A 26,896-nucleotide genomic window follows, 5' to 3' on the forward strand; every position below is an offset into this window, starting at 1 on the left:
TTTCTGAAATAAGGTGACCCAAACTGTACACAGTGCTCTAAATATGGTCTCACCAAGGCCCAGTACAACTGTAGCAAATCATAGCTACATTTATATTCCAGTCCCTTTGCAACAAATGGCAATATTCCATTTGCCTTCCAAATCACTTGCTGTACCTGCAAACTAATTTGTGGTTCCTGTACCAGGACACCCAGAAATCTCGCTCCATTTAAATAATGTTCTGTTTTATTTAACCCTTTCTGCCAAAGTGGACACATTCACATTTTCCCACGTTATGCTCCGTCTGTCAATTTGTTCCCACTCACTTAACCTATTTGTTGTCTTTTGCAGACTCCTTAAGTTCACTTCACAAATTACTTTCCTACCAAACTTTGTGCCATCATCAAATTTAGCCCCCATACATTCAATCCCATCATCCAACTCATTCATATAGATTGTAAAATAGTTGAGGGCCCAGCACTGATCCTTGTGACATTCCACTTGTCGCATCTACCAACCCAAACGTAACCCATTTATACCTACTCTCTGCTTCCTGTTCGCTAACCAACCTTCTAACCATGCTGATATGTTGCCCCCCCACCCCCCCCCCCCCATCCTGAGCTCTTAATATGTGTAATAACCTTTGATGTGACATCCTGGGGAATATCTTCTGGAAACCTAGATAAACAGGTTCCCCTTTACTGACATCCCTTGTTACTTCCTGAAAAAGACTCGATAAATTAGTCAATCCCGATTGACTCTCTGAACCACATTTTCAAACATTGTGTCAAAAGAAAAAGAAAATCTCCTCTCGCCCTCTAGCTCCTTTGCAATTAGCTTAAGAGAGACTCACTTTCAGTTAAAGAGCCTGTCAACCTCTTTCACCCACTTTTCCCAAAGTGAATGAATTTAAGCAGAAAAATACCACCAAAAATCAAATATTTTCAATGAAACAAGTTTATTAATGAAATAGAACATGGTTGTAAATAATATCGGAACATTACTTGCGGATCAAAGACAACCAGAGTTAAAGAGTAACCATGAAAGGATGTTCACAATATTTGGGACCCAAATGTTTCTCTTCGGTTCCTCTGTAGCCTGTTCCTGTGACTCCCCACTTTGGACACACGCACAAAACCCCGGGTTCAAGACACCATCAGCCCTGATCAGCCCCATCCCTTGATTTCCCAGTCAGTCCTCTATTAGTGTGGCACCCATGGCAGATTCCCAACTGGGGCACAGGCCCTGTTCTTCTCAGCTAAATTCAGCCCTCAGCTCAGTTGCCTGGCTGTCATTGACACGATCAATAACGAGACGGAAAGGTGCCCGAGGCTCAAATGGAAGACAAAACTGGTGGATTAGGATCTCTGTAAAGATCAGTAACTTCAAAACAAAAATCAAATCCCCAGTCAACAAATTAAAGGATCACATGACAGGACATAAGGTTTTATAACTTTACTGCAACAAACAAACTAGAAGCAACATTAACAAAATATTATTTTTGTAGGAAACCTACACCTTAAAAGTATCAGTCCAAAGTGATTCCTGAGGGTTCAGTTCTTTTCTTTTCCCAATCTGGCAGCCTTTAACTCCAGAACTGTCTTTCACAGTGAAAGATTGGCGAGCTACCAGAAAACTGAGACTAACCATAAATAGGTCATTATTTGGTTGGCAAGATGTAACGAGTGGCGTGTCACAGGGATCAGTGATGGGGCGTCAATCTTTTACAATTTATATCAATGACTTGGATGATGGGACTGAAGGTGGGTCTGAAGGTATGGTCATTTAAGTTTGCTGATGATGCAGGCAAAAAGGAAAAGGAGGTGGTGTTGCACTGATAATAAGGGACGGCATCAGTACATTAATAAGGGAGGATCTCAGATCAGGAATACAAAATGTGAAATCTGTTTGGGTGGAGCTAAGGAACAGCATGGGACGGGTTTGGTGCCAGAGGCACAGTGCTGCCTATTTACCCTGGCCACCCTGAGGAGGTTGTACAGTTTTTTACAGCACCGTTGGCCTGTCTGGACGGTGTTGCTCACGGAGGTTACTGTCTCTGCCACCTGCACCTAGGCACGATGAATGCTGGTAGCTGGCAGCCTCCTTCCCGGGCTGTGGGTCAGGGTTGCCCGCCTCTCCTCCATGGCGTCCAGCAGGGTCTCAAGCTCGGTGTCATAAAGCGGGGTGCCACTCTCCTCTCTGCCATCTTGTTGGCTGGGATGGTGGTGGGGAGTGAAGTGTGTTTGTGCAGCTGCAGCTTGTCAGCCGCCTGAGTGTCAATCATGAATCCGGCACCATCGCTTCTCGGCCTTTTGGCTAAGATCAAGTGTCTGTAGATTGAGCCTTTGGTTCAGATCTGGTATGTCTCTCTTGTGGGGACCATGAATTGGATTCAATTTGAATTAGTTTTTTGGAGCAGGCGAGGAGCTGGATTAGGGGATCACCCCTGACCCACACTCTGGGCCCTGGCTTGGTAACTCAGAAAAGGAAAACATTTATTTTTTAAAAATGAATCCGGCACCGTTTCTCATTGGAATGGATTGTGTTCCCTGTGGTGCCAATCTCTTTGAGTTCCTCCTGCACACTAGTCCCTTGGTTCTCGTGTTTTTAGGACAATTTCCGTATCTTCCTCTGTGAAGACAGGCACACATTGTTTAGTTTCCCTGCCATTTCCTTATTCCCCATTATAAACTCTCCTGTCTCTGCCTGGAATGAACCCACATTGGTCTTTGCTAATCTTTTCCTTTTCACATTCCTATAGGAGCTTTTCCAGTCGGTTTTTATGTTACTCACCAGTTTGCTCTCATATTCTATTTTCTCTTCATCAGTTCCTTGGTCCTCCTTTGCTGAAATCAAAAACAAGTTCCCAATCCTCAGGTTTACTACTATTTTGGCCACTTTATGAGCCTCTTCCTTTGATCTAATGGAATCTTTAACTTTTCTTGTTCGCCACGGTTGCATCACTTTTCCTGTCTCAGATTCCCTAAGAGAGAGAAAGAGAAGAGAACGAAATGCAGTCCTGGATGTAATTGAAGCAGAAACAGTAACAGCAGAATCCATCACTGTAATCAATTGTGAACTTGTTGGTGTCTCAGCAGGGACGAGGAAACATAGAATCCCTTCCCACACAGAGAGCAGGTGAACGGCTTCTCCCCAGTGTGAACTCGCTGATGTGTCTGCAAGTTGCTTGACTGAGTGAATCCCTTCCCACACTGAGAGCAGGTGAATGGTCTCTCCCCAGTGTGAACTCGCTGATGTGTCTGCAGGCTGCTTGACTGAGTGAATCCCTTCCCACACTGAGAGCAGGTGAACGGCCTCTCCCCAGTGTGAACTCGCTGGTGTCTCTGCAGGCTGCTTGACTCAGTGAATCCCTTCCCACACTGGGAGCAGGTGAATGGTCTCTCCCCAGTGTGAACTCGCTGGTGTTTTCTCAGATTGGATAACTGAATGAATCCCTTCCCACACTGAGAGCAGGTGAACGGCCTCTCCCCAGTGTGAACTCGCTGGTGTCTCTGCAGGCTGCTTGAGTCAGTGAATCCCTTCCCACAATGAGAGCAAGTGAATGGCCTCTCCCCAGTGTGAACTCGCTGGTGTGACTTCAGGCTGAATAACGCAGTGAATCCCTTCTCACACTGAGAGCAGGTGAATGGCCTCTCCCCAGTGTGAACTCGCTGGTGTTTCCTAAGATTGGATAACTCAGTGAATCCCTTCCCACACTGAGAGCAGGTGAACGGCCTCTCCCCAGTGTGAACTCGCTGGTGTTTCTGCAGGTGGGATAATTGACTGAATCCCTTCCCACATGGAGAGCAGATGAACGGTCTCTCCCCAGTGTGACTGCGTTGGTGAAGTTCCAGCACAGATGGGACTCTGTATCCCTTCCCACAGTCCCCACATTTCCACGGTTTCTCCATGTTTTGGGTCTCCTCGTGTCTCTCCAGTCGGACAATCAGTTGAAGTTTCGTCCACACACAGAACACATGTACGGTCTCTCCCCGCTGTGAATGGTGTGATGGTTTTTCAGGTTATGTAACTGGTTAAAGCTCTTTCCACAGTCAGTGCTCTGGAACACTCTCACTCGGGTGTGTGTGTCTCGGTGCTTTTCCAGTCACACTGATGTTTAAACTTTGTTGAAGTCAACAGGTCGGGCAAACATTTCTCCTAGTTTTAATGATAGATGAACCAAGTGACTCTGTCAGATCTAGACGTGATGTTTGAGATTTCTGTCTGTAAATCCTATCCTTTTAACATCCTGTAAAAAGAGTTTACAAAAGACATCACAGTCAGTACAGGATAGAAATTTAGAACAGATTATTTTAATTTTTATGGAACATCCTTTCCTCTCTTGTTCCCCAAAAGCTGTAAATCTCCATCCCACTCACTCTCCCTCCATTCTCACTCTGCTGTATCTAATATTCACCTTCCCAATTCTCCTGAAGGTGCTGATTCAGGCTGATTGACAGATCCCTGCTCACTGCTTCCTGTCCTGGACACAGAGGCCACAACTAATAGGAGCTGCAGTCGGCCATTCAGCCCATCAAGCCTACTCGACCATTCAATGGGATCATTGGCCGATCGACCTCAGCACCATTTTTCCACACTATCCCCCATATCCCTCGATATCTTCAATATCGAGAAACCTATCACTCTCGGTCTAAAAATACTTGATGACTGAGGCTCCACAGTCCGCTGGGGTAGAGAATCCCAAAGCTTCACCACATTGTCCTTAAATTCATTGCCGGGGCAGCACAGTGGCGCAGTGATTAGCACTGATGCCCCTCAGCGCCGAGGACCTGGGTTCGATCCTGGCCCCGGATCACTGTCCATGTGGAGTCTGCACATTCTCCCTGTGTCTGCGTGGGTCTCACCCCCACAATGTAAAACGATGTGCAGGGTCAGTGAATTGGCCACGCTAAATTGCCCCTTAATTGGAAAAAAAAGAATTGGGTACTTTAAATTTATTCTTTTTGAAGGACAACTAAGTTTTGCAGCCAGAGGTGTAATTAAAGCATCGTAAAAAGCGTGGGCTAATGGAATGTGAAATGAAAAGCCCCTAGTTGCCACATTCCGGCGCCTGTTCGGGGAGGCTGGTACGGGAATTGAACCGTGCTGCTGGCCTGCCTTGGTCTGCTTTAAAAGCCAGAGATTTAGCCCAGTGAGCTAAACAAGCCCGTACGTTGTTTGGATGAAGGGGATTCCCCGTGGAGTTAATTAGATTTCAGCTTGGTATGATGATGTCAGTACTGGGAAGAGCCACGGTTTCAAGCTTTTGCTTCAAAGCAGTGTTTTAGTTGAGAATTAGTTCAAGATGTGAGCAGAGGTCAAGCATCTCAGTTCAGTTGAAAATATATGTCTGGAGCTGGATTAGCAGTTTCTTCCCAAGCAGTTCAGAAGAGTGTCATTAGAAGGCGTGCTGAAACAAGCTGAAACAGCTTCCCAAGTTTCTTCATGGTTCTGACAGGATTCAGATCTTTTCTTTAAAGCGGTGACACAAGGTCTCTCTTGCTCAAAGAACATCTGTGTAAAGCAGATTTTGCTGAGGGCTAACTGTGTTTAACGGTGGATTGAGAGCTGAGATGGTGTTTTTGTTGTTTGAGTGGGAATAAAGGTAGCAGTTAAGGGTTACTGTATTCACTGTATTGATTAGCATTGTTTAAGGGCTATTTGACAGCGGTTTCCTGGTGTGATGTTAAACATATTTGAATATTGTGTCAGTAATAAAGTTTGTTTTCATATAGCACAGCCCTATTTTGTGTCAAATCACTCCTGGAGTGAGGTATCTTTTCCTCACAATCTGACAAAACACAAATAAAATATTGGGGTTTGTGTTCAGTATCCGAGCCACTGTTGGGGTCTGGTCCGGGATCATAACAGTGAGGAGGTGGGTTATGTGGATGTTTAGGGAACTTTGTACCCGAGGAGCAGAGATTTTACATTCTTTCCAGCCCCACAGCAATGTCTGACTAGAATTGACAACTTTTTTGTGCAGAGGACGATCCTACACCTGGTGTCCTCTTGCATCACAGGGAGCATCGTAATCGCAGACCTTCCCCCGTTTGTCTGGAGTTTTTGCTCGAGGGCTCACCCCCAGGCCGAGAATGTGGAGGTTTGGAGCCTCCCGAGTTCATTTATTACTCACTTTCGGGACGAGTTTGAGTTCCTCCTTTTGGTTAACTTGACTCCTGGTATTTCCCCCTCCATTTTGTGGGAGACGTGTAAAGTTTATGCTCGGGGCTGATCATTTCTCACACTGCTAATAAAAGGTGCAGGATGCTGGAGAACCAGCGGCGTCTGGAGTTTGGTTTGGCGAAGATGAGGAGAATTATAAGAAGCCTCCTAGTAAGCTATTGCTGAAGGAGGTTAACGCAGCAAGAGTGGCTTTGGACTCCCTGTTTACTCAGCAGGTCGAGAAAAGTTGAAAGTTTGTGACGTCGAAATTGTACGAGTTTGGGAATAAGCCGAGCAAATACTTGGCCCGTTTGACAAAGGGATGGAAAAGCGTCATGAAGACGGAGGAGATAAACAGGGATTTTGGGAATTCCATGCAGGATTATACAAGTCTGAGCAGTCTGGTGATGTGTTGGTGGGTGTGGAACATTCTTTCTCTTCCCTGAAGCTTCTGGAGGCCTCAGAAAATCTTAATGATCCCCTTTCTAGGGAAGAGGTGTCAAAGGCCGTGAAGGAGCTGCAGCCGGGTAAAGACCAGGGACCGGGTGGCTGGGGGGTTTTATTGGGGGTTTGCGGATTTGTTGTTGGACCCATTGGTGGGTATGTATTGTCACTCTTTTGACTCGGGGATGCTGCCACCGACTCTTCATGAGGCTAATATCTCTTTGATTCTGAAGGCGGACAAGGACCCAGAGGAGTGGGCCTCTCATCACCCAATCTCTCTTTTGAATGTTGACTTGAAACTGCGATCTTATGTTTTGGTGATAAGGCTGGAGGACATCCTTCCGACAATCGTGCGGGAGGACCAGACTGGGTTTATAAGAAGGCTTTCCAGTAACAATGTTGGAAGGTTGCTGAATGTGATTCAGGCTTTTCAGAAATATCCATTGGATGGGCTGGTGATCTCCTTTCGATGCAGAGAAAACTTTTCCTTGAGTTGAGTGGAATTATCTGGTGTATCTGCTGCGAGGCTTCGGGTTGGGTGAGGATTATAATGAGTGGATTCAATTGTTACATCAGAGACCGGCAGCGTCGGTGCTCAGCAATGGTTTAAGGGTGTTGAATTTTGAGCTTCAGAGAGGGATGAGATTGGACTGCCCTCTGTCTCCCTTGCTGTTTGCGTTGGCCATTGAGCCCTTGCCGGAGGATATTAGATCGGATCCTCTGATATCGGGACTGGGGGGTGGAGTGAGGCAGCACAAGATCACTGTGTGTGCAGATGATGGGCTGCTGTTTGTGTCGAACCCATTGTTTCAGTTCCGGACATTATTGGAGTAGTGGATAGGTTTAGTGGTTTCTCTCGTATCGAGATCAATTTTACTGAGTCTGAGGCCATGCCGGTGGGGAGAGGTTGAGGGGTAAGCCCCCTCCTCTTGCTAACTTCCCCTTCAGATGTCCTCCCCGCCCCCCACACCATGCCATTTAAAAACCTGGGAATGTCAATGGCTCCTCTTTCAGACAGCTATATGGGGCCAACTTTCCACAGCTGATGGTGACTATTAGGTGGGTCCTTGCCCAGTGGTCGGCTCTTCCGATTTCATGGCGAGGGAGGATCGCCTTCATTAAAATGAATGTGTTGCCCAGACTGTTGCACCCTCTGCAGATGCTGCCTATACTACTGTTAACCAGAGTCGTTAGGGGAATTAATCAAATCAGGGCAGGACCTACTCAGTTAATGGTAGGGAGTTGGGAAGAGTTACAGAACAAAGAGATCTAGGAGTACAGGTTCATAGCTCCTTGTAGGTGGAGTCGCAGCTGGACAGGGTGGTGAAGAATGCATTCAGTATGCTAGGTTTTATTGGTTAGAATATGGAATACAGGAGTTGGGATGTCTTGTTCAAGTTGGACAAGACATTGGTAAGACCGCACATGGAATACTGTGTTCAGTTCTGGTCACCCAATTATAGGAAGAATATTGTTAAATGAGAAAGAGCGCAGAAGAGATTTACCAGGATGCTGCCAGGACTTGATGGTCTGAGTTATAAGGAGAGGCTGGATAGGCTGGGACTTTTTTCCCTGGAGCGTAGGAGGCTTAGGTGTGATCTTATAGAGGTCTATAAAATAATGAGGTGCATTGATAAGGAAGATAGCCAACATTTCTTCCCTGATGTAGAGGAGTCTGGAACTAGAGGGCATAGGTTGAAGGTGAGAGGAGAGAGATACAAAAGAGACCAGAGGGGAAATTTCTTCACACAGAGGGTGGTGAACATCTGGAATGGGCTGCCAGAGGCAGTGGTAGAGACGGGTACAAATTTGTCCTTTAACAAGCAGTGAGACAGTTACATGGGCAGCGTGGGTATAGAGTGATACGGGCCAAATGCTGGCAGGTGGGACTAGTTTAGCGATAGGAATTGGGCGGCATGGACTAGCTGGGTCGAAGGGCCTGGTTCCTTGCTGTAAACATCTATAACTCTATCTGGAACAAAAAGAAACCTCGCCTCAAGTTTGTTAAGCTCCAATCACCAGGAGGTAAGGGAGGGCATGATCTCCCGAAAATCAGGCTTCATCAATTGGCGTCTCGTCTTAGGTTCATCAGAGATTGGGTGAGGATGGACCAACATTCATCAGGCTCAATACAGAAGCAGACCAGTCAGTTCTCCCTCGATCCAAAACTGGCATAGGCTGATTATGGAATGCATCTCCATTCAATTTTTAATGTCTGTAATTCATTCTGAGTCTGATGCATTGGGTAAAGTATGGGACTCATATCTCAAATACATAGGCTCCAATTTGACTGACTTGCTCCTCCTGGGCTTTCCATGAGTGAATTCAATTTAACTTAGGCCAGGAGTAGGGCACAGTGGTTAGTTCTGCTACCTCAGCGCCTGGGATCCAGGTTCAATTCCAGCCTTAGGTGGCTGTCTGTGTGGAGTTTGTATATTCTCCTTGTGTCTTTGTGGGTTTCCGCCGGTTACTCCAGTTTCCTCCCACCGTCCATGATGTGCAGTGAAATTGGATTGGTCACGCTAATTTTCCCCTTAGTGTCCAAGATGTGTAGGTTAGGGTGGGTTGACCATGGTCAATGCAACGGGTTACAAGGATAGGATGGGGAGTGGGCCTCTGTGAAATGCTCTTTCTGAGGCTCAGTGCAGACTTGAAGGGGCGAATGGCCTTCTCCACTATAGGAGTTCTATGTCATGTATGTTGTGTCATTCGTTTTAATTTGATTATCCTGTTCATCTGTTTGTAATATTTTTAGGTTTACAAACTAAATTGTTATATAATCTTACCTTCTTTCCCCACTCACTACTTTAACCTGTTAACTGGTTGTTCAATTGATCTGGCATTTCATCCCTCAAATATCCTGTTCCAAATTAATTCTGCAATGTGTTCCTCGGATTTATGTTGGCAATATCTCTTGTTCCGCTCTGTGCCCATGTTCCACTATTTTTTCTGTTACTCTGTTGCATTCATTGTTTCAAAACAATTTAAAACATAACAATTTATTAAAAATCTGTCCCAACTCATCCGTGAATATATTCAATAACCCCCACACCCCACTGGTCCCCGTGGAAGAGAAATCTAGAGACTAATAACCCTCTGAGGGAAGAGATGACAGGAAATATATAACATAGCTACAGTACAATATTATAAGGCTAGAAATAATAATAAATGTACGTTATTACAGAACCATAAATAATATATCTAATCTGTACCATGTAACAACACGAGACATGTCTCTGTCCGGTATTAATTTACTGTCCCCTTAAATGTCAGCCATTGCCTGGAGAAACCAGCCCTTCATTGTGAACATGAGGAAAGAGACCATCCTTTTAGCCAGACAAATAAATGTGTCAAGCTGAGGGAGCAAAGGGTGTCAATGTGTTTAAGAGAGAGAGACCTGGGCCAAGCTTTCCAGGGTCTGCACCCTCCTTGGATTCACTTCCTTTCCCTTCAGTCGCTGCAAGTGACCAATTGAAGGTCAGAATGAGAAAATAAATGGAAAGGGGGAGACTTGTCACTCGCACTTTGCGGCTGCCCTTGGGCGGTTGTGTGCGAGCTTGGTGTCCGCCCCCGGGCCGATTCGAAAGGCAGGCCGCCTCTGGGAGCTTCCTGGATGGGGTGGAACAGCAACTCGGTGCCCATCGCTCCTGGTCCCCGAGGGAAGGGGAGAAGACCGGTTTCGGAGTACTGCGACCAGTCGTGTTTCAAGTCAGCGGTTGAGCTGCGGAGACGCTGCTTCGGACTGCGAGGTTTGCTGTCGGCGGTTTTGAGTTCGCCCAATGGAGGACGAAGGAGTGGAGGAAGGATGGCAGCTGGATAGGCTGCTGGAAGCGGCGGGTCGGGACCGGGAGTGGATGCCCGACGGGCGGCCCGCGGCCTGCAGCCCGGGGTGGGTTGCTGCCGTTCCTGGGGTCTCCGAGGGTTCGGCCCCCTTGGACGCCCTGTGGGCGGTTGGGACTGACTCTGGGACTTTCGTCCCCATTGTCGACTGTTGCCAACATTGGAGCGACTCTGGCCGCTGCCATTGGAGGACTTTGAGGACATGTTGCTCCTTGTGAAATTTCGGCTGGAGCGCCGGGGTCATGACGTGGAACGTGTAAAATTGATGGATTCTTTTTTATGGACTTATCTATGTGTACTAAAGGATTTGTTTTCTTGTTTTCTTTGTTTTTCGTTTTCTTTGTCAGTCTAGGACATACAACTCATTTTGGTTTTCTTTGAAATGTTATTTAGTATTGGTGGTGGAATGCTAATTGGTGCGAAACTGCTCTGCCTTCGAATGGTCCCGTGCCTTCGGGCGGGGTCCAGGAGGGGGGAACCCTCTCTCCTCCGCCGTGACCGGGTCTGGCTCTCCGGAGGTCTGTGCTCTTAGCGAGGTAGGGCCTCTCCTCTGGTGTGTCGGCTGCAGGGCGGGGTGAGTGAGCGGGAATTAGTGTTCGGTGATTGATTCTATCTTGTTAAATCTTTTCTGGGGTGAATTGAGGCCTGGTGCCTGGTGATTGGGTTTGATATGACACTGTTAAAATGTATTGAGGTCCTGTGGGTCATATTTGTTTCGGAGGGGCCGTATTGTATCGGGGCCTTGTGCCTCGCAGCTGCTTGTCTTATGTGTTTAGAGGTCGTCACCTTGAAATGTGTTTGTGTCTTGTGTTTTACCTTTGGTTTCTGTTCCTTCTCCTTCTTTCTCTTTTGGAGTGGTCGTATGGTTTCGAGGCCTTGTGCCTCGCGACTGCTTGTTTATGTGTTTAGAGGTCGTCACCTCGAAATGTACTCGTGTCTTGTGGTTCTTTGTTCCTTTTTTCTTTGGAATGGTCGTTTGGTTTCGAGGCTTTGTGCCTCACGACTGTTCGTGTTATGTGACTGTTCGATTGTTACTTGAACTATGCGTAGGGCCTGTGCCTTGCGGCTGGTTGTGATAAGTGACTGGTTAATTGGTATCTGGAAACGTATTTCGGCCCTGTGCCTTGCAGCTGTTTGTGTTCAATGACTGTTACAACGTTACTGTGAAATGTAATTGGGCCTTGTGCCTTGCAGCTGTTTTGTGTTAAGTGACTGTTTAATCGTCAATTTGAAGTGTAATGAGGCCTGGAGCCTTGTAAATGGGTTTTTGTTATAATTGTGACGACAATAAAAGAAGAGAAATGAAAGTGTTTTACTCACAGATGTTGGAGACAGGAGGAAGTTTTTAGTCTCTAAGGTCCCAGTTTTGCTCAGTGTCCCGCTTCCGCCTTCAGACAACGGGGGAGCTGATTGGATGGAGGAAGAGACACCTTCCGGTTCACCAACTCTTCCCATTGGTCAACAACTTTCCGGCGCACGCATAGGAATCCGCGGTGACGTCTCAGTTCCAGTGTGCAGGCCCGGCGCGCGGACACTGCAGCTCCGCCCCACTCATTGTTCCCCCTCCTCGTGGCAAGATTTCCAGGCAACCGGCTGACAGCTCCGGCCAGAGCGAGAAACCTCTGGGTGATTTCCCCTCTCCCCCCCCCCCGGCCCGGGACTGCGCATCTCCAAGAGAGAGAAGAGGCTGCGCATGTGCGAGAAAAGGCCCAGCCCTGACCTGCCTGCTGAGGTATTGACCAATGGGAAGAGTTAGAATCGGAAGGACTCTTGTCCTCCAGCCAATCAGCGCGGGCTTTGTGTGAATGGAGATTGAGCTTCACATAGACTGAAACCTCCCCCTGTCTCCAACATCTGTGAGTAAAACACTTTCTTTTCTCCCCCTTTCCATTTCTTTTCTCATTCTGACCTTCAATTGGTCACTTGCAGCAACTGAAGGGAAATGAAATGATTACAAGGAGGGTGTAGACTCCGGAAAGGTTGGCCCAGGTCTCTCTCTAACACATTTACACCCTTTGCTCCCTCAGCTTGACACATTTATTTGTCTGGCTAAAAGAATGGTCTCTTTCATACTGTCCACCATCCCAATATCCCCTGATGCTCTCAGTGCCATTGGCAACGGTTCGATAGCCAGGGCAAACAGCAGTAGGGAGAGCGGGTGCCCCTGCCTCGTCCCCCTATGCAGCCTGCAATAATCTGATCTCAACCGGTTTGTCCGTACACACGACACCAGTGCCTGGTATAACAACCGGACCCAGTCCACAAAGCACTGTCCAAATCCAAACCGCCCCAGGACCTCCCACAAATAGTCCCACTCCACCTGATCAAAGACCTCTGCATCCATGGCGACCACCACCTCTTCCTCTCGTCCCTCTGGAGGTATCGTGATCACATTGAGTAGCCTCCTGATGTTGGCCGCCAGGTGCCTCTCGTTCACAAACCCCTCTAGTTATCCCCTATCACCCCTGGGACACAATCCTCTATTCTCAAGGCCAAGATCTTAGCCAATAGTTTGGCATCTACATTTAGCAGGGAGATCGGTCTGTATGACTCACATTGTTCGAGGTCCTTTTCCAGCTTCAAAATGAGGGAGATCGAAGCCTGCGACAATGTTGGGAGAGCACTCCCAGCTGCCTTGCCTCGTTAAAATTCCTTACCAGCACCGGCCCCAATACCCCAGAGAATTTCTTATAAAATGTCACCAGGTACCCCTCCGGACCAGGGGCCTTGCCCAATTGCATCGCCTCCAGTCCCTCTATCTATCACTTTCTGAAACCTATTTCCATTACTTGCTTTTGCTAAATCGCCATCTTTCTTTTTTCTAAATCACTCCGTCATTTTATACTTGTGTATTATAATTTGAAGAATTATCACAATTTGTAATTGAATGAAAACTCAACTACTGTATTTGTTAAAGACAATCAATCTGACCTAATCTTGTGTTGACAAACAAAGTTTACCAGTGGCACAAGCTGACAAAGTTCAACTGAACTTTGCCAAAAAGCACAGACTTGACCTCTGTTATTTGGGAACTAAGAAAGGATAACGGATATCCAGGGTTCCGAATAGATAGAGAGATCCATCAGGCTTCTATCTACGGGAAAGGCGGTGGGGCAGTTGAGAAGGGTAAGAAGGGTGGTGTATGAGTAGGGGGGGAAGGCGAGCAGGATGCTAGTGCACCAGTTGAGGAAGCAGGAGACTGCAAGGGAGACCGGGAAAGTGAAGGATGCTTCTACCAGCGCAATTGGGGCCCCCAGGGCCTCCACCTGCTCCTCTTCCACCTTCGAGAACTCCAACCACTCTAAAGTTCGCCTCATCGCCTCCGCCCCGGCAGGGGGTTCTGACTCGTACAGCTTGCTATAGAAGTCCTGAAACTCCCCATTCTCACCCGTCGGGTCCAGGACCATATTCCCTCCTACGTCCTTCACTTTCCCGCTCTACCTCGCAGCCCCGGGATCAATGAGCCTCTTCATGGTGTTTTGCAGCTCGGCCTCATGAGCTCAATGAGAGGTATTGAATCAGCACACTCAGCCTCTGGTTAATAACACGGAGAATGTTGGCAGTCATCACCTTCACCACTTCCGAGAGAGTCCCAGAGAGCGCGGGGTCGAGAGACCTCCTGAGGGTCAGGCCGCCATGTTGAAAAGGCGGCTCCATTTCCACTGAATCAACCTGCCCTCTTTTATCGGCAGATTTCTTAATCTTACTTTACCTAATCCCAATGTCTTCCAGAGACATGAGAACAAATATTAATTCAAGGATCAGGTAGATGAGTGTCGGGCAATCAGGATAAATTACGGATTCTAGTTGAGTGGCATCAGAATCTGCGGAAAAGCAGCTACTCCTGCGCCGCATCACATGGTTCCCACCCAGACAGATTTCTGATGACAAGGGAGTCGAGGGTTATGGATAACAGGCAGGAAAATGGAGAGAAAGCTGAGATGAGGAGGGATTTCTTCACTCATGGAGCAGGGTGAGAATGGAGGGAGAGTGTGTGGGATGGAGATTTACAGCTTTTGCAGAGTGAGAGAGGATAAAATGTTCCAGAGGAATTAAAATTGTCTGTTCTGACTTTCTATCCTTTACTGACAATGATGTCTTTTGTAAATTGTTTTTACAGGATATTAGAAGAGGAGGAATTACAGACAGAAATCTCAAAAGTCACATCTCGATCTGTCAGAGTCGCTCGGTTCGCCGGGGCCTGAATATCATCGGCCTTTGAATCGAGAAGGAGAAATGTTTGTCTGTTCTGTTCGCTTCAGACGATTTTAAACATCATTGTGACTGGAAAAGCACCAAGACACACACACATTGAGTGAGAGTGTTCCAGAGCACTGACTGTGAAAAGAGCTTTAACCAGTTACACAGCCTGAAAAAACATCACACCATTCACAGCGGGGAGAGACCGTACACGTGTTGTGTGTGTGGTCAAGGCTTCAACTGATTATCTGATCTGGAGAGTTACGACGAGACCCAAAATATGGAGAAACCGTGGAAATGTGAAGTCTGTGGGAAGAGATTCAGAGTCCGATCTAAGCTGGAGATTCATCGACGCAGTCACACTGGGGAGAGGCCATTTACCTGCTCTGTGTGTGGGAAGGGATTCACTGAATTATCCAGCCTGAAGTCACATGAAAGAGTTCACACTGTGGAGAAGCCGTTTCCCTGCTCTCAGTGTGGGAAGGGATTCAGACATTCATCCACCCTGAAGTCACATCAGCGAATTCATACTGGGGAGAGACCGTTCATCTGCTCTCCGTGTGAGAAGGGATTCACTGCGTTATCAAGCCTGAAGTCACACCAACGGGTTCACACTGGGGAGAAGCCGTTCACCTGCGATCAGTGTGGGAAGGGATTCACTCAGGTATCCAACCTGAAGACACACCAGCGAATTCACATTGGGGAGAGTCCATTCACCTGCTCTCAGCGTGGGAAGGAATTCACTGCGTTATTCAGCCTGAAGTCACACCAACGGGTTCACACTAGGGAGAAGCCATTCACCTGCTCCCAGTGTGGGAAGGGGTTCACTGCGTTATTCAGCCTGAAGTCACATCAGCGAATTCACACTGGGGAGAGGCCATTCAACTGCTCTCAGTGTGGGAAAGGATTCACTCAGTCACCCCACCTGCAGGCACACCAGCGGGTTCACAGTGGGGAGAAGCCATTCAACTGCTCTCAGTGTGGGAAAGAATTCCGAGATTTATCCACCCTGCGGACACACCAGCGAATTCACACTGGGGAGAGACCGTTCAACTGCCCTCAGTGTGGGAAGGGATTCGCTCAGTTATCCAGCCTGAAGATACACCAGCGGGTTCACACAGGGGAGAGGCCGTTCATCTGTTCTCAGTGTGGGAAGGGATTCAGTCATTCATCCACCCTGTGGAAACATGAGCGAGCTCACACTGGGGAGAAGCCGTTCGGCTGCTCTCAGTGTGGGAAGGGATTCAGTGATTCATCCCACTTGAAACGTCACCAGCAAGTTCACACTGGGAAGAGGCCGTTCACCTGCTCTCATTGTGGGAAGGGATTCCGACATTTATCCACCCTGCAGAGACATCAGCGAGTTCACACTCCGAGAGGCCATTCACCTGCTCTGATTAGGGGAGACGTTGAATGATCTATCCCATCTGCTGAGTCACCAACAAGTTCACAATTGATCACAGGGATTGGATTGTGCTGTTATTGTTTCTACTCTCCATTTCATTCGGACTGCAATTTATTCATCCTGTCAATTGGTCAATTGGGATGATCGGGGGGGTTTTCTGCTGGAATGGCTGGTCTCTCAACCTTTCCTCCAGTGGGCTGATGCTCTTTGAGCTTTGTTGCGAATACGTGATTTCCAATTTCACAAGGGTCACAGAGTGAAAATGTGTGGGAAGTTAAAATATATTTAATTCCTATTTCTGTTTGCAACCCCCCAAAGCATGCCACGTTGCCATAAAGATGGGCTATGGTGGTTATATGTTTCTTTGTTTAATTTTTCTGGGTGTTTCTCAAAGAAGGAAATGTTGAGGTATGAGGGACAGGTTGTCTGTGGTAGGTTGGGAAATTGCAATAAAAGGTTGGACAATAGGCAGACAATTGCTCGCATTGAAGAAATTATTACATATTTGCAACAAATACACATTCCTTTCAGGAACAAAAATCCACAGGAAAGTGGTGCAGTAATTCTTCACACCTGATTACAGCTTTTGGATTCTGCTGTTACTCAAGAGATTAGTATTAGTGAAAAAGTAGTACTGGAGAATTTATTGGATTAAAAATTAATAAATCCACAAAAGCTGCTGCTCTACATCCCAGAGTGTTGAAAGAGGTGGCTGTAGAGATAGTGCATACATTGGTGATCATCTTTCTAAATTCTATAGATGCTGGAATGGTTCCTGCAGATTGGAAGGTGGTAAATGTAACCCCAATATTTAAGGAGAGAGAGAGAAAACAGGGAACCACAGACCCATTAAGCTGACATCAGTAGGAAGGAAAATGCTACAATCCATTATGACGGACGCAGAGCAGCACGGTAGTGCATTGGTTAGCACTGTTACCTCACGGTGTTGAGGTCCCAGGTTCAATCCCGGCTCTGGGTCACTGTCTGTGTGGAGTTTGCACATTCTCCCCGTGTTTGCGTGGGTTTCACCCCCACAAACCAAAGATGTGCAGGGTAGGTGGATTGGCCACACTAAGTTGCCCCTTAATTGGAGAAAATGAATTGGGCACTCTAAATTTAAAGAAAAAATATTATGACGAACGCGATAGCATACGGCTGAGGAGTGTTACCACCCGGCCCCTCGAGCCTGCTGCACCATTCAATAAGTTCCCGGCTGATCTGATTGTAACCTCAACTCCACATAGACAAGTTGTGAGGGGAATACACACAGTTTGCAATGAGATATTGATAGGTTAAGTAAGTGGACAAAAAGTTGGAAAATGGAGTATAATGTGGGAAAATGTGAAGTTCATTTTGGAAGGGAGAACAAAAGAACAGTATTATTTAATTGGAGAAAAACTGCAGAAAGCTGCAACACAAAGGGACTTGGGGGAACTTGTGCACGAAACACAGAAAGCTGGCAGACAGGTGCAGCAGGTAATCAGGAAGGCTAATGGAATGTTGGCCCTGATTCCAAGGGGGTTGGAGTATAAGAGTCGGGAAGTCTTGCTGCAGCTGTGGACCAGAGGGACCCGTCTCAGAATAAAGAGATGCCAATTAAGACTGAGATACGGAGAAATATCTTCACTGAGGGTTGTGAGTCTTTGGAATTGAGAGCTGTGGGGACAGAGTCTTTGTCCATATTTAAGGCTGAGATAGATTATTGATCAGCGAGAGAATCAAGCATTACAGGGAAAGGGCAGGAAAGTGGCCAAGAGAAATGTTGGATCAGCCATGATTGAACGGCAGGGCAGGCTCGAAGGGCTGAATGGTCTACTCCTGTTCCTATTTCTTGTGGTATTCCTGCTGCCCCACCCCCATCCGATAACCTTTCACCCCCTTGATGAACAGGAATCTATCCAGATCTGTCTTGAAAATATTCACAGACTCTGCTTCCACTGCCCTTTGTGGAAGAGAGTTCCAAAGACTCCAAACCCTTGGAGAGAAAAAAGTTCTCCTCTGCCTTTAATGGACAAGTTATTACTTTTAAAGTGACTCCAATTTCTAGCTGCTCCCACAAGAGGAAACATCCTTTCCACATCCACCCTGTCAAGGCCCCTCAGGATCTTATACGGTTCAATCAAGTCACATAAACTCCATCGGACTCAAGCCCAGCCTGTCCAATCATTCCTCATAAGACCAGCCTCCAATTCCAGGTATGAATCCAGTAAACCTTCTCTGAACTGCTTCCAACACATTTACAGCATTCCTTAAATGAGAGCAATACTGTACACAGTGCTCCAGATGTGGTCTCACCAATGTCCTGTATAACTGAAATATAACCTCCCTATTTTTGTATTCAATTCCCCTCACAAACAATAACATTCTATTAGCTTTCCTAATTACTTGCTGTACCTGTATACTCGCCTTTTGTGATTCCTGCTCTTGGACACCCAGATCCCTCTGAGTCTCAGAGCTCTGAAAACTCTCGCTATTTCGATGAGAAGCTTCTTTTACTTCCTGCCAAAATGAACAATTTCACATTTTCGCACATTATTACCCATTTGCCAGATGTTATACCACTTATTTCAAATATACTTTTTTAACCTCCTTATGTCTTCACAATTTACTTTCCTACCTATCTTTGTATCATTGGAACGTAGTAGCAGGAGTTGGCCATTCAGCCCATCGAGCCTGCTCCACCATTCAATACAATCATAGCTGATCATCCACTTCAATGCTTTTCCTCACACTCACCATATCCCTTTGTGTTATTGGTATTTAGAAATCTGTCAGTCTCTGCTTTAAACACACTCAGTGACTGAGCTTCCACAGCCCTCTGGGGTGGAGAATTTCAAAGATTCACAACTTTTTGATCTATGTAGGTCAAACCATTTCCCTGTTCTCTCCCCGTATCCTTGTCGCTTTATTTCCCTCAAGTACCCATCCAATTTCCTTTGGGAAACATTCCGTCATCTCTGCTTCTCTCCCGCACGCCGGAAGTGGGTTCCGGATATTTCCCACTTTCTTCAAATGTAAATGAGGTTCAGAGAGCACAGGAGGCCATTCTGCCATTGTTCCCATGCTAGCTCTTTGGATCAATTATCAAATTAATTCCAGCGCCCCGCAAGTTTATTTTCCTAGTTTATTTTGAATCCCAACTCACAACAACCCGTTCTGTTTTAAATCTAATGGGCAGAATGGCCTCCTGTGCTCTTTGCACAGCATATTGTGAAATTATTAGATTTAAAACAGAACAAGTTGTTGTTATTTGGGATTCTCTGCCTGACAAAGGTGCAGGAAGTAAATTCAACTGTAACTTTCAAAGGGGAACTTTACAGATTCTTTACATAGTCCCATCGCCCGGCAAGTTTCTGTTCCTACAGAATCTGTAAAGTTCCTGCACCTTCATCAGGCAGCGAATCCCAAATCACAACACCTCGTTCTGTTTTAAATCGAATGATTTACGATATGCTGTGTTTGGATTTTCACCGGGGATCTGAAATGGAGAGAAAGACATGATTGTTGCACAAAATCAAGACTCCGTCTTTATTCATGATTTTCGTGAGTGGGCTCAGTTTGGGGACCAATACTTGTTTATAATTTTTTTTTTTTAAATTCCCAATTAAGGCTCAATTTAACGTGGCCAAACCACCTACCCTGCACATCGTTGGGTTGTGGGGGTGAAACCCATGCATACACGGGGAGAATGTGCAAACTCCACATGGACAGTCACCCGGAGCCGGATCGAACCTGGGTCCTTGCTGCCGTGAGGCAGCAGTGCTAACTACTGTGCCACCCTGTTTAGGGATTAATTCTAAAAATAAATTATATTTATATCGCATCTTTCATGATCCCAGGTTCTCCTAAAGCATTTTACAGCCATTGAAGTACTTTTGAGATGTAGTCACTGTTGTAATGTCGGAAACTGTAGGGATGCCTTAGTTCTAGGGGAGGGGGTGGCGTAGTGGTATTGTCAATGGATTACTTAACCAGAGATCCAGAGTAATGTTCTGGGGGACCCAGGTTCAAAACCCGCACTGCAGATGGTGACATTTGAATTCAATAAAAATCTGGAATTAAAAGTCTAATGATGACCATGAAACCATTGTTGATTGTCATAAAGACCCATCTGGTTCACCAATGTTCTTTAGGAAAGGACATCTGCTGTCCTTACCTGGTCTGGCCTGCATGTGATTTCAGACCCATAGCAATGTGGATGACTCTTAACTGCCCCCTCAAGGGCAATTAGGGATGGACAATGGATGCTGGCACAACCAGCGATGCCCACGCCCCATGAACGTATTAAAGAATGATATTTTGTTTTTAAAATCAATCACTCTTCTGTCTTCTTCATTGTTAAATGTAATAAGGTCAAGGAAGCCATGATAAAATCCAACATGTGACTGGACCTATATTTTTAAAATTAATACTGTATCAACCAATATGTTTCCAAAAGTTGCTGAACTCGTGGAAATTGTTTAAACTAATATTGTTCCAGAATTTTGTAAAGCTACAGGACATCATATGTTGCTAAAGTCTGGCTCAAGTTCAATCCAATCAAGGTTCATAAGAAAGGTATTGCCTTCCACAAGTTTCTTTGAACTAATGTATCTTGTATTAATCAACAGTATTAATCAAAGATTACTGTATTAATTAACTACCAGTCAGGAACAGATGACTGAATAAATAATGAGCCTTAATCAAGTTACAATTAATGAATCAATAATGAATCAGCAGGTTTAGTAAAAGACTGAGTTTTATTTGCTGTAAAAATGTAAAAGCTTAATTGCTGTGTATGTAAAGAATGTGCAATGAGGATAAATGTACTGGCAAGAGAAACCTTCAAGCTCTTATTAGCCTCAACATTTGAAACTGTATGAATAAGGGATTGTGTAGAATCAGATAAAGGGATAGTATGAAACAGTTCTGTTGTATTCCTGTCTAAGATAATGAGAAAAGGTGGTGTCAGTAATTGGGGATCCAATTAAATTAATCTCGTGACCAAATTGACCAATTGTCATATTGCAACAGGCCCAACTCTGAAGTGAGATATTGGTCACTTTGGGGATAAAAGTAGGGCTTCTGAAGATCTTCCTAGTTGGCCAAGTACTGAAGACTCCTGAGGCCGAGTTCCAAGAAAATTACGGTCGAAGAAGGAGCCAGACTTCCGAGGCTGAATTCCACAAGAAATACTGTCAAAGGAGTCAGAGAGGGTTAAGCTTCTACAGACTGATCACCCACATGAAGTCATAAATGTTATATATTTGGGGTTATTGTTGTGTTGTTACGTGGTCACTTGAAGAATCTAGTCACGTATATAGTTTGTGATGTCATTGGCTGCTTCGTGGGCTTTGCCTCGGTCTAGATCAAACTTTCGTCGAGTTAACGGGTGGCAGGTTGTACAGTGTTTAGCACTGTTGCTTCACAGCACCAGGGTCCCACGTTCGATTCCTGGCTTGTACGGACTGTCTGTACGGAGTGAGCACGTTCTCCCTGTGTCTGTGTGGGTTTCCTCCGGGTGCTCTGGTTTCCTCCCACAAGTCCAGAAAGATGTGCTGTTAGGTAATTTGGACATTCTGAAATCTCCCTCTGTGTACCTGAACAGGCGCCGGAATGTGGCAACTCGGGACTTTTCACAGTAACTTCATTGAAGTGTTAATGTAAGCCTACTTGTGACAATAAAGATTATTATAAGATTATTATCATTAGCTCTTCAATAAACCTGCCTTGTTATCTGCATTCAACCCCACATGCTACAACTTCATTCTTTTGTCCTTAGTGTGCAGAACGAAAGATAAAAAGAATACTGCCGATGAGAAATGGATTAAATTATTTTCAAGCAAGAAAAGAAAATTGAAGTTTTCGATGTTGAGACAGACAGCAGGTCAGCCGATTTCACCTGGCATTGGATTTATCAGATGGTTGTGCAGAACAAATAATTAACACTGGCCCCCCGAGGAGTTCAGGCTGCTGAGCTCACCACGTGTGCAGTTAGATTGAAATGAAAGTCACCATCGCCGCAGAAGACCATAGGCTGCTCTCCCCGTTTGAGAGAGAGCTGACTGGTGGTGATTTAACCTGAGGGTCACCACGCATCAGGGGCTGGATTCTCCGCCCCCCGATGCCGGATTCTCCGCCCCTCGATGCCAAAATCGCATTCGGCGTTGGGGCGGAGAATCCGTTTTGGTGTCGAAATCGGGACCACCGGCAGTTTTTAAATTCTCCGCCCCCCAAAAATAGATGTACTCGTGGAGTACGCCGCGCTGAGTATCCACCGCCTCAGGCCATGGCCCGAGCCCCGCCCCGCAATGCTCTGACCCGACTGGCTGAATTCCCAACGGCGTGGGACTCTCATGGTCCCAGCCATACGGGAACCTCGCGAGGCGGCTTTGGACTCAGTCCGGGGCTGCCGCAGTTGGGGGAGGGCCGATCGGCGGGCAGGGGAGTGTTCATTCTGGGCTGGAGGCAATGTGTGCGGGCGGACCGGGGTGCGCGGGCAGCCGATGTGGGACACTATTTTGTCGGTTCGCGTCCGCGGGCTGAATCCGCCGTGGAGTACGGCGCGGACGCTGCAGGCCGCCGCAGTGTACATGCGCGGTCTCTGACCCGTAAGTGCTGGGGGCCGTACCGGCAGCTAGAGCTGCGACCCTAACGACCGCTCCCTGCTAACCCCCAGCAAAGCGGGGAATCTGTGGCCTTTTGACGCCAGTTTGCCTGGCGTAAAATACCACAGTTTTCCCGACGGCGTGGGGACACAGTCTCCAAAACGGAGAATCCAGCCCCAGGGATGGGGCAAAGTTGAGAATGTTTTTGAAAATTTTTATTAAAGTTTTATACAATACAGAATGACAAATCTGTGCAGAGAAGATAGTTTGCAAAAGCCCAACCTTAATTTTCCTTTGTGACGGTCCCCCCGCCCCCTTCAATCAGTGTTTCAGGGTCCTTTCCTGGGCCCTTCACTGTACAGTCTGTAGTCATGTATTATTGGCAAGTGGACAGTGCCCTCCCCCTTCACTCCACCCCCTCCCTTCCCTGTTTTCGGCCTTCCCTTGGGAGTTCCCTTCCCTGTGCTCTTGTTCTAGGCTCTCTGGTCGGTTGTTTTCTGGCCTTTCCCCGATAGTTTCCCCCTTCCCCCTCTCCATTTCTTGTCTGCTCCCTGTGATCCTGTTGGCTCCCGTGCCCCATCCCCCATTCTATTGGTTGTTGACTTCAAACAGATCCTGGTACAAGTTGGTGAATGGCCTCTGACCCTCGGATGGTGAACTTGATCTTCTCCAGGTGGAGAAATTCCACCAGGTCTGCCAGCCAGTCTGCAGCTGTGGGTGGTGCTGCTAATCGTCAGCAGAGCAGGATTCTCCGATGAGCGATAGGGGTGCAGGGAGCGAACAATCCCCAACACTCCAAAGGAGAAGAACTTGCAATACTATCACTGGGCAGCCACGGCTGAAAGAGTGAGGAGATGGGTAAAGGACCCAAACACGGAATGGGTGAGGATGGACGAGTCCTCATGTACAGGAACGACCCTCCAGGCCATCGCCATGGCAACACTCCCAACCCCGCTAGCAAAACATTCCACAAGCCCAGTGGTGATAGCTACCCTGAGAACCTGGAACCAGATGTGGCAGCAGGGAGCTGTCATTGGGGTTGCAGCTCTAGCTGCCGGTACGGCCCCCAGCACTTACGGGTCAGAGACCGCGCATGTACACTGCGGCGGCCTGCAGCGTCCGCGCCGTGCTCCACGGCGGACTCAGCCCGTGGACGCGGACCGACAAAATAGTGTCCCACATCGGCTGCCCGCACTCCCCGGTCCGCCCGCACACATTGCCTCCAGCCCAGAATGAACACTTCCCTGCCTGCCGATCGGCCCTCCCCTGACTGCGGCGGCCCCGGACTGAGTCCAAAGCTACCTTGCGAGGTTCCCGTATGGCTGGGACCATGAGAGTCCCACGCCGTTGGGAATTCAGCCAGTCGGGTCAGAGAATTGCGGGGCGGGCCTCAGGCAACGGCCTGAGGCAGTGGATACTCAGCGCGGCGTACTCCACGAGTACATCTATTTTTGGGGGGCGGAGAATTTAAAAACCAACGGTGGTCCCGATTTCGACACCAAAACGGATTCTCCGCCCCAACGCCGAATGCGATTTTGGCATCGAGGGGCGGAGAATCCGGCATCGGGGGGCGGAGAATCCAGTCCCTGATGCGTGGTGACCCTCAGGTTAAATCACCGCCAGTCAGCTCTCTCTCAAACGGGGAGAGCAGCCTATGGTCTTCTGCGGCGATGGTGACTTTCATTTCAATCTAACTGCACACGTGGTGAGCTCAGCAGCCTGAACGCCTCAGGGGGCCAGTGTTAATTATTTGTTGTGCCCAACAACCTGACCAATCCATGCCAGGTGAAATCTGCTGACCTGCTGTCTGTCTCAACATCGAAAACTTCAATTTTCTTTTCTTGCTTGAAAATAATTTAATCCATTTCTCATCGCCAGTATTCTTTTTATCTTACGTTCTGCACACTAAGGACAAAAGAATGAAGTTGTAGCATGTGGGGTTGAATGCAGATAACAACGCAGGTTTATTGAAGAGCTAATGATAATAATCTTATAATAATCTTTATTGTCACAAGTAGGCTTACATTAACACTTCAATGAAGTTACTGTGAAAAGTCCCGAGCTGCCACATTCCGGCGCCTGTTCAGGTACAGAGGGAGAATAATCATGGGGGACTTCAATTTGCAGGTGGACTGTGAAAATCAGGTTGTTAGCAGATCCCAAGAAAGGGAATTTTTGGAGCAGCTTGTGGTAGAGCCCATTAGGGAACAAGCAATTCTGGATTTGGTGATGTGTAATGAGGCAGACCTGATTAGGTGAAGGAACCCTTAGGGGGCAGTGACCACAATATGATAGAATTTGCCCTGCAGTTTGAGAGGGAGATGCTGGAATCAGGTGTAACGGTATTAAAATTGAATAAAGGTAACTACAAAGACATGAGGGAGAAGCTGGCCAGAGTTTATTGGAAGGGGAACCTCGCAGGGAAGACAGTGGAACATCAATGGCAGGGGTTTTGGGGGGTTATTCGGGAGGCACAACTGAAATTCAACCCAAGGAGGAGGAAACATGCTGAGGGGTGGACAAGGCATCCATGTGGAGGCATTCCTGGTGATCTTTCAGGAATCACTAAAGGCAGGGAGGGTCCCAAAGGACTGGAAAATGGCGAATGTAACACCGCTGTTTAAGAAGGGAGGCAGAAGATGGGAAATTATAGGCCAGTTTCTGACTTTGGTCATTGGTAAGATTTTAAGATGTAAGATTAAAGATGAGATTGCAGAGTATCTGGAAGTGCATGATAAAATAGGACTGAGTTAGCACAGCTTCGTCAAGGGGAGTCATGTTTGACAAATCTGTTAAAAGTTCTTTGAGGATGTAACAAGGAAGTTAAACAAAGGAGAACCAGTGGAAGAGATCTATTTAGATTTCAAGAAGGCCTTTGGCAAGATGCTGTATAGGAGGCTGTTAAATAAGTTAAGAGCCGTGGTGTTCAGGGTAAAATACTGGCATTGATAAGAGGATTGGCTGACTGGCAGAAGGCAGAGAGTGGGGATAAAGTGGTCTTTTTCAGAATGGCAGCTGATGACTAGTGGTGTGCCTCAGGGGTCTGTGCTGGGACCACAACTTTTCACAATATACATTAATGATCTGGAAGAAGGAACTGAAGGCACTGTTGCTAAGTTTGCAGATGATACAAAGCTATGCAGATAGTATTGAGGAAGCAAGGGGGCTGCAGAAGGACTTGAACGAGAATGGGCAAAGAAGTGGCAGATGGAATACAATGTGGAAAAGTATGAGGTCATGCACTTTGGCAGGAAGAATGGAGGCATAGAATATTTTCTAAATGGGGAAATGCTTAGGAACTCAGAAGCACAAAGGGACTTTGGAGTCCTTGTTAAAGATTCTCTTCAGGATAATGTGCAGGTTCGGTCGGCAGTTAGGAAGGCAAATTTAATGTTAGCATTCATGTCGTGAGGGATAGAATACAGGATCAGGGATGTACTTCTGAGGCTGTATAAGGCTCTGGTCAGACTCCATTGGGAATATTGTGAGCAGTTTTGGGCCCCGTATCTAAAGAAGGATGGGCTGGCCTTGGAAAGAGTCCAGAGGAGGTTCACAAGAATGATCCCTGGAATTAAGAGCTTGTCGTATGAGGAACAGTTGAGGACTCTGGGTCTGTACTTGTTGGAATTTAGAAGGATGAGGGGGGATCGTATTGAAACTTACAGGATACCGAGAGGCCGAGATAGAGTGGACACGGAGAGAATATTTCCCCCAGTAGGAAAAACTAGAACCTGAGGCCACAGCCTCAGACTTAAGGGAAAATCTCTTAATACTGAGATGAGGAATTTCGTCAGCCAGAGCGGGGTGAATCTGAGGAACTCATTGCCGCAGGAGGCTGTGGAGGCCAATTCACGGAGTGTCTTTAAGACACATAGGTTCTTGATTCATAAGGGGATAGGGGTTATGTGGAGAAGGCAGGAGAATAAGGATGAGAAACATGTCAGCCATGATTGAATGGCGGAGCAGACTAGATGGGTCGAATGGCCTGATTCTGCTTCAATCTTTTTTTATTCATTTACGGGATACGGGCTGGTTGGGCCAGTATTTATTGCCCATCCCTAGTCTTATGGAAACGGACTCTGATTCCTATACTGTACAAACTGAACATTTTAAAAAATATAAATTTAGAGTACCCAATTATTTATTTTCCAATTAAGGGGCAATTTAACGTGGCCAATCCACCTACCCTGCACATCTTCGGGTTGTGGGGGTGAAACCCACACAGTCACAGGGAGAAAGTGCAAAGTCCACACGGACAGTGACCCGGGACTGGGAT

General features: G+C 46.9%; 2 protein-coding genes across 2 annotated transcripts in view; one reads left to right on the forward strand and one right to left on the reverse strand.

Moving 5' to 3' along the window:
- Positions 1–920: 920 nt before the first annotated feature.
- The window catches only part of LOC140422101 (uncharacterized), a 29,056-nt gene continuing 3,080 nt past the window's right edge, over positions 921–26,896 (reverse strand). Inside the window, exon 3 of the mRNA XM_072507116.1 lies at positions 921–3,762. Within this exon, the coding sequence (XP_072363217.1) occupies positions 3,048–3,762 (715 nt within the window). The 3' untranslated portion in view covers positions 921–3,047. The remainder of the gene's footprint in view (positions 3,763–26,896) is intronic.
- LOC140422055 (uncharacterized) lies at positions 11,920–21,714 on the forward strand. Its single transcript, XM_072507032.1, has 2 exons — positions 11,920–12,284; positions 14,549–21,714. Exon 2 carries the CDS (start codon positions 14,909–14,911, stop codon positions 16,043–16,045), a length of 1,137 nt encoding a protein of 378 aa, XP_072363133.1. The 5' UTR covers positions 11,920–12,284; positions 14,549–14,908; the 3' UTR covers positions 16,046–21,714.

Source organism: Scyliorhinus torazame, chromosome 5, assembly GCF_047496885.1.
Source record: "Scyliorhinus torazame isolate Kashiwa2021f chromosome 5, sScyTor2.1, whole genome shotgun sequence".
NCBI lineage: Eukaryota > Metazoa > Chordata > Chondrichthyes > Carcharhiniformes > Scyliorhinidae > Scyliorhinus > Scyliorhinus torazame.